We start from the raw sequence: 15,709 nt of genomic DNA on the forward strand, positions 1-15,709 counted from the left end.
CCTCAGTGGCATATCTCAAGAAAACCATTTCAAAGTCAACTCAATATCAACCGATTTAACTCATTTCCAAAGCTTTAAAGAAACGGTTCAGTAACAAATCATTTCTCCAAGATCAAGTCAATTAAAGTAAACCAGACTGAATTCAAAAGTGCATTCGACTTTTCACATCATCAAATAATTGACTCAAATCAAATCAATCCTCAACGAATTAAACTCAGATTTCAAATCTTTAAAGAATCACTTCAAAACATTACATTTCACAAAGCCGCACAACAATTCAGCCAAACAAACATCCATAATCATTCGAGTCAATCAAATAATATATAAGGCAGATACAATCACTAAATACACCATATCTCACATCAGTATCCATATGTAATAATTCCAATAATAAACTATAGTTTTCGGAAAGCGCCCCTACCTCAAAACGCAAATTCCAAAATCCAAACGTCTCACAGAGTCCTTTCCGCCTCAACCCAAACTGACGGCAACCAAAACCTCAGCTCCCAGCCACTTTCGCAATAACCAAAGCAACACTAATTGCAACATATAATAATCAGGACTCGACCCCACGTTACCAAAACTCATTTATTAACCAAACACAACCGAAAACTAACCCGAGGCTTCTCGAAACATAATTTCTTACCGGAATAACAACACGAAGCAGCTGCGACTTCGAACCGGCCCCGGCAACAGCTCCGGCGCCGGCCAGAATCTCCGGTGGATCAACTATAAAAATCGCGCAGCATCAAAACCTTCTCAAAATCCAAAATGACCGAAACCACAAATTAAAACCCTTACCGGCAAACTTTTCCGGCAACGGCAGCAGGGTCTCTGGTGGGAGAAACTCAGCCCGGAGCTCCTTCGGTGATCCCGAAAGTCACAGCGGCCCAAATCACGGTGACTCAGCCTGTTCCTCTTCCTGTAGCGATTCCCGCAACAACATCACAAGCCAAAAAGGGCTGGGAGTGGCAGAGCTCAGCCACGGTGAAGCAGGGCGGTACAACGGCAGCCAAGCATAGCCCTCCAAACGGCAGTGACGCGGTCACAGCTCCTCTTCTCCGTTCTCGTCGGCGACTGTGAAGCACAAAGGTAGCATCTTTCCTTTCTCAGCGGACCAGAACAACGGAGGCAGAAGGACTCATCTTGCTCCTCCAGCTCGCGTCTTCCCCCTCTTGCTGGTGACAGCGACGCAGCTCGAGGCCCCATGGACGGCGGCGACGAGACTCGAGTTCTGCCCCCCTTCGACGCCTCTTCTCCGTGACAGTGGTAGCAGCGGGTTGATTCGATGGCGAGACGTGGTGGCGCGGTAGCGAGGCAGGTTCGGTGGCTTGGCGGGGACAACGCAGCCGGCGGTGGTGAGGGTAAAATTGGATAATAATCTCAATTTATTCCAAATTCAATAAATCGAAACTTGCTTTAATTTTCTTGAATAAGATAATTTCTGAAATTAAAGCTACAGAAATACTGAATTTGAAATTAGCTCATGATAGCCCTTTTTCAAAAGCTCTAAGTCTTACAATTGGAAATTGCCTAAACTATGGGAATTAGAAGACTGGTGGTGGAAAGTGACTCTAAAACTGCTATTTACATTATTAATGATCAGAAAGATATCAACAACCATCCAAATGCCCTAGTCAAAAACATTAATCACTGAAAAAATAGAAACTGAAAAATACTTTTTGTTAACATATATAAAGAAGGTAATATATGTGTTGATTATCTTGTTCGTAAAAGTTTAGATCTTGATCAAAGCCTTTACTTTTGGAATACTATGGGAATGGTATAGTGTTTTTATAGTGTGGTGTGATGCATGAGCATTTTATACTCTTTTTCTAGTTGTTTTTATAGTGTTTTTAGTTAGATTTTATTAAGTTTTAGTGCAAAATTCACCTTTGGATGCTACTTTAAGTTTTTGTGGTATTTTTATGATCTTAGGTGAATTTCGGGCGAATTTGGCAGAGTCTTGTGCAGAGATAAAGAAAGGATAGCAGATGCTGTCAACTCTGACCTCCTTGCATTCCAACGAGCATCCTTGAGCTATAGAGGTCCAATTGACACGGTCTCAATGGTGTTAGAAAGCTAACTTTCAGAGCTTTCCAACAATATATAATAGTCTATACTTTTCTTCTGGAATCACTGCCAAATCAGCCGTTTAGCACCCAAGAAGGAGTAACTCCCAGCGCTGAACGCCCAAACTGGCGTTCAACGCCAGCCAGGGAGCTAAAGGCAGAACGCACTCCTCTCCTATGGGCGTTCAACGCCAATCTTTGGCGTTGAACACCAGCAAGCAACCGAAGCATTCACCAAGTGAGCCCCCAAAGTGAATTTTAGCACTCCTTAGGCCTATCTTATCTTACCTTTGTAATTTTGAATTTAAAATAATATCTTTTAAGTTTAGCATTTACTATTTAAAGAGGAGATCACTTAGGTTTTCTTTCAGATCTTTTTTACTTTTAGAACTGTTTTCTCTGTAAGTCATGAGCAACTAAACCTCTTGGTTAAAGTTAAGAACTCTGTTATTTCTATGGATTAATATTATTACTTTTCTATTTTAATATATGTTTGGTTCCATTCGAAGGTGTGACTCGTTCTTAATACTAATGAAACTGGGTGGAACGGAAGTATGACCTTTTTTCTACATGAGTTCTTGTGATACTTGGCCAAGGTCATTCGAACTACAGCTTGAGAACACACCTCCTAGATGGCTAATCCACAACTCATTGGGGACATGGAAACATCTGTTCAGCTGAGATCTGGGATGATTAGAGTCTCTGTGGTATAAACTAGAATACTGAACTACTCCATCCTCTGATTCGAAAGTAACTAACCTTGTCTGTGGCATCTTAGTAGGATCAGACGAGATTAATCACTAAGGGATTAGGGTTAATCACTTACAGTTTGTCATGGAATGAATCATTTATTGTTAAAATAGTTAATAAGAAGTATTAATCTGAAAAGATAAACATCTCCGAGACCTTAACTTCATCTCCTATTTAATTGTTTTATGCGTTTTCAAACAACCATCATCTTTTACTATTTGCCTGACTAAGTCCAACAAGATAACTATTGCTTGCTCAACCTAACAATTCTTGTGGGATCGACTCTTACTCACCTGAGGTATTACTTGAACGACTCAGTGCACTTGCCGGTGAAATTGTGCGAATTCTAATTTTGCACACCATGATGCCAAAAAGAAGATGAGTGTCTTTGAGAGGGGAAAAACAAAGATGATATTCTTCTGTTTTCTAATTCTCCTCCCTTCCCCTTTCCCTCCCCCTCCCCCTCTCCCTCCTCTTCTTTTTCCTTTTTGGCTCTGAAGACCAACGTGCAATTTAGATGAAATTTTAAAATCGGCCAATTTGTAATTAGCTTTGAACCAATTTTCAGAATATTGAGTAACTTCCTTTTTTTTCCTCTATAACGTTATTTTACCATTTTTTTTCTTAGATTTGTGGTGATAAACTCAAATAAATCTATTAAGGTACCTAATTGCAGTTCGCAATAAGAGCCTAAGGACTTTCTTCAAACTAGCCTTTCATATCACCAAGATTTGGATTCCAAATTATTTCAAGAACTATCTCCAGTTTCAAATTTTCATTATAAGTTACTCCGCATTCCGCACAATAAAAACAGATCGATGCCTCAGTTTATTTCCTAAAATTAGAAACTCTAGAAGTCCAGCCTGCTCCAAAGGTAATAAATCCATTTTATTCACTTCTTGCAAATAGTGAAATACTTGGTTAATATACTTAGATGTAGTAAAAATTCAAGAGAGTGCAGGATAACACAATTCAAGGCTTTCAACATAAGTATTCGAAATGAACTTTCATATTTCGCATAATGGTTGCGAAAACTAAAGGATATATAATATTAGGAATGTTAGCGTTGAGGTATTTTACTATTTTTAAAGACCTCAGGCTTAGAGGATTGATTCCTTTAAATAAGCAAACAAAAATTAATTAGCTTTGAGGTAAAAAACCCAGAAGAATATTGCACCATCCTAAAGGAAAATTTGAACTATTCTTCGTCTAATTTTTTCTAACCTTATTTTTTTTCTTTGAAACTACAACCCATCCATCCTCTGCTTCACCTGCATCCTTTTTTAGAGGCTCATCATCAATCCGCATGTTACATGAACTCATGTTTGATTCAGATTTTGGAATGTCCACATCCATGTTTGAAGAAGTAGCTTGCCTAGCACTACTTTCACCATTTTGACCACTTTGGACATCATCATCTTCCTCATCCTCATCATCATCCTTATCATTCACAATCTATTTCGAAAAAAAAAAAAATCATAAAAAAAAATACTACTACTTCTTCAAAATTCAAGTAATGTGGATGAGCTTCCAGTTGTATCTTAGCAAAGATGTAACAAGAGAAAATGTTCACGTGTCAGCCAACAACAAAACTTTTTTCATTATATGTGGGGTTGAGTACATGAACCAAAATGACACCATGATGCGCTATTATGAATCATGTCTGAACATTTAAGCTCATTTAGAAATTAGAAGTTATAGAATTAAAATATTAATGTTTCTCCTCCTATAATATGACCTAAATATAGTATGGGCAAAGCAAACTCATGCATCACATTCCCATCAAATAATATACTTTTTAACGTTGCTCCCTCCAAAAAATCCAGTCATATAGGACAAGGAAAAGCCTAAATCAATCATATACATAAGTGTAAATGTAAATGTATAGAATAGCAATATAACACAATCAAGGTTCATACTCATTCCAAAATATTATGCTGTCATTTACCTGTGGCACTGCACGAGGATGCGCAGCTTGGTTAACAATGGCCTGCCTATAACGCTCAATGGTCACAAAGTTTCCTTCTAAGCATTCCTCGTGCATAACCATTAGATTTTCAGCTACCTACATTAGTTCGTAATAATAACATGAACATGAAAAAATGAGAATCACAAGAAAACACTGCAAATACTCAGATACATCACAAAGGAGTCATTAGCAATGGCATACACAGCTTTAATTTCTTTTAAGTTTGAAGAAATGACCTTAGGACACAGTTCACATTAAGTTTAATCTATGCTGCAAATGAATATGGACACCAGAGCCCTACTTAACTGCTTCTTTTCAAATAAAATACATACAAAACAAAAGGTATATCAAGATTTTAAACTACAAAATAGAAACATATGACATGTACATGAAAATTGGTGACTAATGATATGTTCATTCCAAAAACTAAAGACTAAATAGAGTACTATTAATTATGCCTATGATGGCCAAATATTAAGTTTTCAGTTTCCACCTATGAATAAAAAGACAGGGAAGACTGATGTGATCGAGGTGGTACAAAAATGCAACCCTCTCCAAAGAGAGTTTCCTAAGATTCAAACCCTCAACCTTGTAGTTAAAGTTCAACTAACATTCAACCCACTTCCATTGAGCTTAACAAATTAGGTAACTTTACTTTCAAACACTATAGTAAACTAACAATAACAACTACCATTTAACCCTTAATTATTGCAAACAAGCAACATGAGCAAAATTCAACAACAAATAATATGTATTAATCCAATAAAGAAAGAAAGATGCACCTCTTCAGTGCTGCCATCCTCAACTACTACATTGAGCGAAATCATCCCATCATAGAGTTTGTCCTCCAAGTCATCAATATAAAGCGGTTCTGCGAATCATTCAAAAAATAAAAATATTAAGAATCTAAAACAAAATAACAATAATTGAAGCAGTGTAATAGCGAGCAACCTCTGGATTGAGTGAACCAGGAGAGGATATCGGTGGCGAGGTTATCGGCCTTGAGGCGGGAGTCAGGGCCACCCCACTGGTTCCTAATAAAATTTAAAATTTCACCTTTTTTAACTAAACAAAACTCTAATCATCAAAAATCATAATTGTTAGTTTCAAGATTTTCATCATAGATAGGATTTTCAAAGCACAGCCACAGAAAAAGTTCCATTCGTGCACTACATACTTGATGACACCTCATATCATAATAATCTTGCTTTCTTACTTACCACTACTACATGATTTATATTTCTAGGACATGAACATCATAGATATTAGGCAATCACAATTCACAACAAAACCCAAACACAGGCTTGAAAACCAGAAGGGGGATTAAGAAAAATTATATTGTTTAACCAGTGATTTGAATGGGCTCAACATCAGGTTTCTTAACTTCTGCCTTGGGAACAGTGACAATAAGAACACCATTCTCCATGGATGTCTTCACCTGATCCATCTTGCCGTTCTCAGGGAGCCTGAACCTCCGCATGAACTTGCCACTCACTTACAACATCAGCCATACCCAAATCAGAAAACCAGAAAACACCAGCAACAGTATTATTCCAGATAGCAACATCATTTCAAAAAATCAACAACTCAACAACTCAGGATAATAAAAAATGATCAAAATCACTAATTCAATACTATTAACTCAGCAAATCAAGATCACTAAAATAGTAAAACCAACAACTCCATCAGCATTATTAACAAAAGTACAAAAACAAGTAAAAATCATTCAAGCAGCAGTACTTACCGGAGGAACGGTCGTTGAGCTCGACGGCGACACAGAGAGATCGAGAGCTCAACGGCAACACAGAGAGAGGGCTCGACGGCGACAGAGAGAGACGACGGCGAGGGGAAGAGAAACGATGACAGCGACGAGTATACCTTCACCTTCCACAGGCGACGATTCTTGATGCCACCACGGTCAGTTCCACCCGGCGGCGACAGCACCCTCTATCCGTTCGGCGATGAGACCTAGCGACGCGAGGAGATGGTTTCCAGGAGGAGAGGATCGGCGACGACGAGGCTGGACGCTGGCTGAGGAGACGAGTTCGTCGGCGACGACGGCGTTGGGCACTGGGCGGTGGCTCCTGCTGCTGTTGGCTGGGAGAGAGAAAGAAGAGGGGCTAGGGTTCCGGGGAGTGGAGAGAGAGGGGGTCTTGTGCGTGAGTGAGAGAGAAAGTGGGGGAGGGTTTATATATTTTTTTATTTTTTTCATTTTTTTAATTGAAAACCGCGAAAAAACCGTTTGGTTCAAACGGTTCACTAATTAACCGCCAATTTGACCGGTTTTTTATCAATTTTTTTTTCAGACAGTTTTGCACCTCAATTAAACCGGTTAGATGACCGATTCTCGATTAATCCGATTGAATTGGCTGGTCCGGTTCGATTTTCAATGAGCGAGAGCAATCAAAGCAAGATTTTGAAAATTAAACTAATCGAACCGTTTTGGCTACTTTATCAAAGGTTGAAAGGTTCAACTAGAATCCATAGTTATCAGAACCGAACCGATGATCGAACCGGTAAGGTTATTAGGTCACTGGGTTACTGGTTCAACCGGTGGGTCACTGATCGAACAGGTTAACCCGGTATAATTAAATAATTATGTAAAATTTAATTATTTTTTATTTATTATAAGTACTTTTATTTATTTTTATAAAAATAATTATCATTTTCAAATTTTAATATTTTATTAATTAAATTTATATTTATTGTATTATTATATTATTATAAATAAAAACTTACATACAGTTAATATTAGTAAGAATGAATGTGACTTGGTAGCATGAGTGTCCTTCTTGCAACCTTGGTGTAAGTAGTTCGAACCTCATTGCACCTATTTTGGAAAAATTTTCAAAAATTTTCCAAAAAACACAAAGCTTTGACACTTGGCACGCTGGACGGCTGGAGCAAATGGAGAGCATGCGTCGTAGCTTCGCCTTCGGTTGGTTGAGCGGTTCGGTCCGGACCGATTTTCACCGGTTTTGGCCGGTTCGTTTCGGGTTCCACCGGTTCGTTTCGGTTCTCAACCTTGAACGGTCTTACTCTTGGACCGGACCGGTATAGGGTCCGGTTTACCAGTTTTTTGGTCGAACCGGTCGGTCCGGTCCGGTTTTGACAACTATGCTAGAATCAACCGGAATAACTAGATTATAATAAAATAACAAGTGTAATTACCCATGTCATGCACGTGATAAGATTAAAATTATAATTTTAAATTATTTTTAAAATTAATTTAAATTATAATAATTTGATTAATAAAAAAGTAATATGTTATGCATTGTTTGATTTTTTTTAATCTAGTATTAATTGGATTAACTCTAAAATAATTATTAATCGGTTTTAATAATCTACTTTTTTCAATAAGTCAAACATATATATTAAATGTGATCATAAATAATATAATAATAGTCAAATCCACCAACAAATATATTGGCTATTATCACACTATAAAATAAATTAAATATAAAGACTATTAGCATTTATAAATCTATAAAATTGCACTATCTTTGATTCGTGCAAGGGTTTACTTATCAAATGAACTTAAAATATGAACAAAAAATATTTATAAAATGGATCTAGCATCACTTGAAAGAATCATGGAAAATAATCAACTTACCTTATCATCCATGAGAATTATTTCTATGTAAGTCGTCTTGTTCTTGTCAAATTTAGATGGGACTTTCCATAACATTATAATTCTTGCCGTTATTTTTCAAACTTTTTCATTACATAATCTACTATAGGTAATACTATTAATAGAATCGTAGTTAGTAGTCCTTAGGTATGAAAAATAATAAACAGAAAAAGATATATGTCTGAGGTACGAATTTTCTAGATGATAAATAATTGTAACAATTCACTATTAATCCTTATATATATATATACCTTTTTAAAATATAATGTATGTATCGTGTAGACCTTTTTATTATTATTATTATTACTATTATTATTATCAAATTAAATGGGTCACTATTAATGTGTGCATTAACTATCTCCTAATAAAATTATTGCACTTGAATAAGAATTAGAACTATATCAATTGATATAATTAGGATGATTAAAAATATCGATGATTAATAAGTAGGTTAATAACGCATTAAATATTGATTTGATATAATTATAATGAAGATATTTTCATAAATTAATATAATCATGCATTATTTATGAGCTAATTGTAATATAATTAGAATAAATTTATTTGAGAAAAAAAAAGAGTTCATGTGTAATTTCCAAAAATTATAATAATTTTTTTATTTATGTATACATATATATTAATTTTGTTAAATAAGAAAGAAAATAAACTTAAAAATTAGAAAAAAAATTTATATTAAAAAATATAAAAATAATATATTCAAAAAGAATAGTCGTAATATATAAATTGAGTCAACAATTTAAATTTCTCTAAAACTAATTTAAATACCAATATTAGAAATAAATTACTTAAATAATATTTAATCTATTCTACGCCTTAGACATGTATAGATTAGAGTCATTCTCGTAACGACAACCAACTGAAATAACATCGTAAGTTCGAACATTTAGAATTCGTGTAAATTCAGACTATTCCCTTGTTCTTTGAAAACCTTATGTATCCCTGATAGAGTTGAATCGCAATTTCTTTTATAGAAAAAGAGTTACGGATGTGGCTTTGATGTGTTGGAGACCAAAATTCTGAGTGTGACAGCCATTAAACCCTAAAGCCAAATAAAATAGTATCTCTGATTTTATTCTCGTTTGATTCTAAATCAAAAGTAATAATGGCTTATTTAATTCAGCATTTATGATAATAAATGAGATGACCATTATATAAGTCATTTAATGTAAAATAGCTTAATTTGTGATTATAATTAATATATGTATTGCCCATGAATAGATTAGGAAATAATAATTTTATAACAAAATAATCATTCAATTTGAATTACAATTAATTGATTGATAGAAATTATAATAAATTGTATGATATTTAAATAATTAACCAAATTAATTAGTTGATATAATTAATTTATTATAATAAATTGAATTTAATGAGTTAAAAGAAATAAATCGAAAAATACCATAAAAAACATGCCACGACAGTTTTATCATTAAGTGCAGAAATTTAATTTTTATATAATAGAATAGATATTTACAGATTATTATATTAAACACAGACTAAAAAAAACACACTAAACAAAATAAAAGTATCAATGGTAAAATATAACCTAAAAAATCACTTAAATTAAAAAAGAACTTGTGATCTATATATGAGAAGTAAAAGTAACATAAATAATTAAAATAAAGTAAAAATATCAATTAAAAAAAGTAAAAGAAGATAGAAAAGATAATGTGTAGAGTAGATAAAAAATGTATGAAAATAAAAGATTAATATTATTAATTAATACAAAGGATGAAAGAGAAAAATCAAAATACAATCTTATTAAAAAAATTTCAAAAAAATATTTTTAAAAAAACCTATTAATCAACTTTTATAAAAAATATTACAAAAAATTTAAATTATCTTTAAATAAAATAATAATGCCCTTAAGAATTATTAATCAAAATAAATAAAAAAAAAGAATTAATATAAAACAAAATCATAGAAAAATATTAGCAACATTAACATAAAATTACCATCATGAATAAAATTTTGTCAAAAAAAAAAAGAATAAAATTGCATACATAGTGAATTTAAAAAATAAATATCGTTAAGTAATTATGCTTTTTTTTAATAAATAGTAAAAAATTAAAGATCATAAACTATATTCTTTCAAAAGTAACCCTTTTAAGTTGTTATGTTTGGCATGATTTATTTGTATATAATTTAAATTGATATTATTTTTAATTATAATAATTATTTATTCTTAATAATTATTTTTAGAATTTAATAATTTATCATGCCTTACAATAATTATCTATAAAAAAATATATATTTTCTGAAAAAATTATTAAATAAATTTATTCTTTTTGCCCTATTTTCACATTAAAAAATGTTTTGTTCTGTCTTTTTTAATTGTTATTATGTTATTAGAATTGTTAAATAATATTAAAAAAATCTTTAAAAATAGAAATAGCGATGACACCTTGAATAACTAATTCAATAGAAATAAATTTAAACAAATAAGATGATGATTCAATCAATTATATAAAAAATAGCATATTTATAAATATTAATAATGAAAATAGTCTCACTAATGTAAATGATCAATACAATAATTATATAAAAAAACAACTAATTACATAATTGCATAATTTTCAAAATCCTATATAGTTAAATCTAATGGATAAATAAAATATATCTATATGATAATATCCTAATATTTTAGCATACTATAAATCATATTATAAACTTATATATCATATTATAATTTTAAGTCAACTCTTTAAACACATTATAACATAAACCATCTAAAACGATACACTAAATTAACGAATATCACATGGATCACAAGATACACTCTAAATTGTCACGATATTTCAAATAAAAAGAGCATCAATACAGAAAAATCAATGAATATAACTAAAATAAAGAGCAACAAAGAGACACAAAAAAAAATAATAATAAAGAGAATCAATAAAAGCATTAACATATAAACCACATACATGAATAATATATATATTAATTGTGAATCACAAAAAAAAATAATTAAAAATATTTTCGATTGATAATTGATAAGTAGTTTAATAACGCATTAAATATTAATTTTATATAACTATAATAAAGATATTTTCCTAAATTAATATAATTATGCACTATTACTTAAATGCTAATTATAGTATGATTATAATAAAGATATTTTTATAAAATAAATTTAGAAGCAAAAATAGTGCATTCATTTTGGCGAGAAAATGGATTCATGAGGAATCGACACCTCACTTTTATTAGTTGGGGAAAACCAATTTTAGTATATTAAGTAGTTATATGAAATCATAAACAGTTACACAACACATAAATATATTCAAATGTAAATCAATAAAATACACAAAAAACAAAAATTCAACAGCATTGCATTTGTCTCCTATTCTTAAAGCATAGGTACCCTTCACAATTTTAACACTTCCTACGTTGGTTGTTAGGTGCAAAACATGTCACTGTAGTTCTTTTATCAAAATAGCTGGGGAATAAAAGATGCATATTAGTATTCAAGGATAAAAAACTGAAAACTGAAACTCCATGAGCAGAGAAAATTAAGCAATTGCTTGAACATTGAGATACACAATAGTATATAAAGGATGGGATTCAATGAAATTTTCAATTGTAATTATCAAATTTGGAAGAATGCTTTGCAATGCAAATAAAGATAATGGGTATTGAATAATAATATGCTTGCCTAAGAGCAAGAAAGTGATATATATAACAAAGTTGATGCCACTTTAATCCATGGTGACAAGCATGCACTCAACCAAAAAGAACCCAAAAAGGGAAAATGATATACATATGAGCTTGAATTTAGAGAAGACAAGATCACAAGTGGTATACATATTAGAATGGAATTTGTTCTTTTCTTAACATGCCAAACACTGAAACACATGGAAATGGCCTTCTTACTTTCAAGAATTGCCTATCTTTTAACAAAGGCAGTTCTCCTTTAAAATAAAAAGATTATGATCACTCTCTAGTTTTAATGCTTAGTCATTGAGTCAACTTCTCATTCCCTCTAAGTTTCAATGATTCAATGACAATTATTAAACAGCAAACAAGTCAAAGGAATCACAAAATTTCAGTAATTACTAATTTTAGTTTAGATATTACTCATTTTGTAACAAACAACAACAGCGAACAAATCAACGTCACAAAATTTCCAATACATCTAAAGAATAAAGATCAGTATATCAGTAATCACTAACATTATTTCATACATATAGTCATAGTTCTGAATTAGTAGATTAACAAAAAGTCAGAAACTTATTACTAATTATGATAAACAAATTACATAACATAGGAAGACTTTCACATATACCAGTGTACTTGACTGGCACACCGGTATATAATAAATAATAGTCATCTAGATATTAATAAAAAATAGAAACGGTTGAGATGTTAGAGGAAATAACTGAAGTGTTTTTTAGAATATTTAGAACATGGTGTGTAATAGACCTGTCTTGTCGGTTGTACATAGATGTTGCAGGAAAATTGTGTGTCCCTCTTCTACTTGGTGGATTGTACTATTGTAGTGTTGATGGCTTATAAATGGCTTTTGGTTCAGCTAGCTTAATTATATTAGGACTTAGGTCCAATGCTCTATTATGGATTTCTTTTTCTAAAAAAAAATGAGCCTCAGTAAATAGAAAAATAATAGTATGTATAATTTTAATATTTAATAATATTCATCAATTACTATCAATATTAAAAAATACACATATATAACTAATTAAAGTTATGCCAAGTGGAGCTTCATTGTATGATTGGATCATATTATTCACAGCCTCCTTGCACTAGACTTGGCTTCAACAATTTTTTAACTTTGTGCTCATTGGTCAGCAGCCGCTGGTCTTTTAAGCAAAACCCAAGGGATATTTATGGTAATTCATCGTACACAATATGACAAAAATTTTAATTTTAACCGGACCATACTTGAGAATTTTTATTTTTGTATATTGGATTATGAGTGGTGAAGTCTTTAAAAGTGATCTAAATTAGGTGTTAAATGTTATTGTGGGTGTTTACAAAACGTCAGTGACGTTTTCACTTTATATAATTAAAATAATATTTTTTTTAGTTTTTATAGAAAGTATTCCATCTGTTTCACAAGCTTCAAATATAAACAGCTCAAATGCTCATCAATAAATATGAAAATTATGTAGATATTTTTCCTATCTAAAATGAATAGTCCAATTGTTAAGTTATTCTAGTTGTCAGCATCATTGTTAGAAGAAAATTTCAAAGCTTGAAATCAACCTATTATACATCAAACTCCAAACGATTATCAATTTTAACCCAATTTTAATAAGATCAGCACAATGATTAACAACAAAAAAAGCACTGAGTGAGGTAATGAGCACAAAATCAAGAAACTTAAATAAAATTTAACATGAGAAAAAAAGCAAGAGCAAGCCAATAACAGTTTATCAGTACCAATTTAGCATCAATCAATAAGCCAGTAACAGAGTTCATTAATCAAGAACAGGCTAGAACAAGCCAGAGTAGTGAGCAAAGCCAATCAAGTTTTTAACATAGTTTTCACAAGGTTAAACACAAAAATTAACATGCTTTAACAAAGATTAACAAAGTTTTTGACCCAATTTTAACAAGCTCAGCACAATGATTAACAAAAAAAAAGCCCTAAAAGAGGTAATAAGCACAAAATCGAGAAACTTCAAGAAAATTTAACAACAGATAAAAAAAGCCAAGCACAAGCCAGTAACAGTTTATCAGTACCAATTTAGCATCAATCAATAAGCCAATGATTAACAAGCTTAGCACAATGATTAACAACAAAAAAAAGCACTGAATGAGGTAATGAACACAAAATCAAGAAACTTAACAACAGATAAAAAAGCCAAGAACAAGCCAGTAACAGTTTATTAGTACCAATTTAGCATCAATCAATAAGTCAGTAACAGAGTTAATTAATCGAGAATAGGCTAGAACAAGCCAGAGTAGTGAGCAAAGCCAATCAACTAAGAACAAGCACTAAGCACTGACAGAGCATCCAATTAACTCAAGCACAAAGTAAAAAAAACAAAACAGCAACACATCACTTAATCAATAATCATCAATCAATGAAAAAAATACCAATAGTGAGTATTAAAAAACGACGATCACAAACCATGGAAGAACAAGCATGAAGAGGGTTTGGTTACTGAACAGACAATAAAAAAACACGAGGAACAAGCACTAGCAGTGAGCATTGACCTTCGACGGACGACAGAGAGTGGTTGAGCGCAATGGACGACGGCGAACAGGCGACTGATGAGAGCGAACAGGGGATGGAGAGCGAACAGGTGACTGATGAGAGCGAACAGGGGATGGTGAGAGCGAAGTAACGAACGCCGATAGCACAAAGACAGAAGTTCTTGAGTGCGACGAAGGCGGCAGCAGCAGTCTCTCACTCCGACAGACGGCGACAAGATTGGTGGAGGCTAGGGTTTGCTTTCTTTGGTGGAGGCCAGGGCATTTTGCCGATGACTAAGGAGTTTGGAAGGAGTTGGAGAAGGGAGCCAAACGCGTGCAATCCCTTTTTTTCCTTTCAACAAAGGAAACGGCGTCGTTTCTAATAAACCGGCCGGGTTCCGGTCCGATTTGACCGGCCAGTTCAGTGGTTTATGTCCGGTTTCTAGAACAGTGATTTCTGTTAGTAAACTGAATTGCCTAAGCTACTGGTTCGTGGTCAGACCAGTTCGACCGACCGGTCCGGTCCGATTTTCAGAACATTGCATATACCCAAAGCTGACCCTTCACAGGTTTTGGTAGAATTTTAGAAACAAAGCACCAAATAAAACAATGAATGACAGTTGAATAATATTCCAATAAAATGATCTTCCTATATAGTATTTCATCATTAATCTTCCAATTGTCCTACTCCTATACATTGGCTTCAAATCATTATGAAAGCAGGAATTGATATCTTAATATTTCACAGTTATAGATCAAAGAACTACATATTTCATTTTTTAAAGTGACTAATGTGTTAACAATTCAGCAAAACACAAACGCATATAAGAAAATGAATTCCTTATTTATTAAAAGACCGTATGTATATATATATATATACCCACCCACAACAGAGTAATTTGTGGCACCAAATGAATTTCTTATCGGCTTATGGCAACTACATCAACACACAAATCTTAAATCCAACATTTAATTATATATAAAATGCAGTTAAATATTCCTTCTCTAACAATCAGAACCTAGTACTCTAACAATAAAAAACATACTTTCTCTAACAATCAGAACCTAGAACCCTAAATCAGAAATAATACATATTCAAAAGCTAACCCC

General features: G+C 32.6%; 1 protein-coding gene and 3 long non-coding RNA genes across 4 annotated transcripts in view; 1 reads left to right on the forward strand and 3 right to left on the reverse strand.

Moving 5' to 3' along the window:
- The window catches only part of LOC110271021, a 19,278-nt gene extending 17,954 nt beyond the window's left edge, over window positions 1-1,324 (reverse strand). Inside the window, exons 1-2 of the long non-coding RNA XR_002360997.1 lie at window positions 647-1,324; window positions 499-536 (exon numbers count right to left, since the gene is read on the reverse strand). This is a non-coding gene — a long non-coding RNA (uncharacterized LOC110271021). The remainder of the gene's footprint in view (window positions 1-498; window positions 537-646) is intronic.
- LOC107639228 (pre-rRNA-processing protein TSR2 homolog) lies at window positions 3,786-5,825 on the reverse strand (the record flags this gene model as incomplete). The annotated part of the gene is given in 4 exon segments (XM_016342706.2): window positions 3,786-4,277; window positions 4,771-4,887; window positions 5,574-5,662; window positions 5,743-5,825. Coding segments are annotated over 4 exon segments (535 nt in total), but the record flags the coding sequence as incomplete, so codon positions are not given.
- LOC107639230 lies at window positions 5,892-6,963 on the reverse strand. Its single transcript, XR_001620033.2, has 2 exons — window positions 6,536-6,963; window positions 5,892-6,285 (listed from the first exon to the last, which is right to left on the reverse strand). It is a non-coding gene; the product is annotated as an uncharacterized LOC107639230 (long non-coding RNA).
- Window positions 13,490-14,747, forward strand: LOC107637733. Its single transcript, XR_001619487.2, has 2 exons — window positions 13,490-13,929; window positions 14,265-14,747. It is a non-coding gene; the product is annotated as an uncharacterized LOC107637733 (long non-coding RNA).

The sequence above is a fragment of the Arachis ipaensis genome, chromosome B04 (genome assembly GCF_000816755.2).
Source record: "Arachis ipaensis cultivar K30076 chromosome B04, Araip1.1, whole genome shotgun sequence".
Classification (NCBI taxonomy): domain Eukaryota; kingdom Viridiplantae; phylum Streptophyta; class Magnoliopsida; order Fabales; family Fabaceae; genus Arachis; species Arachis ipaensis.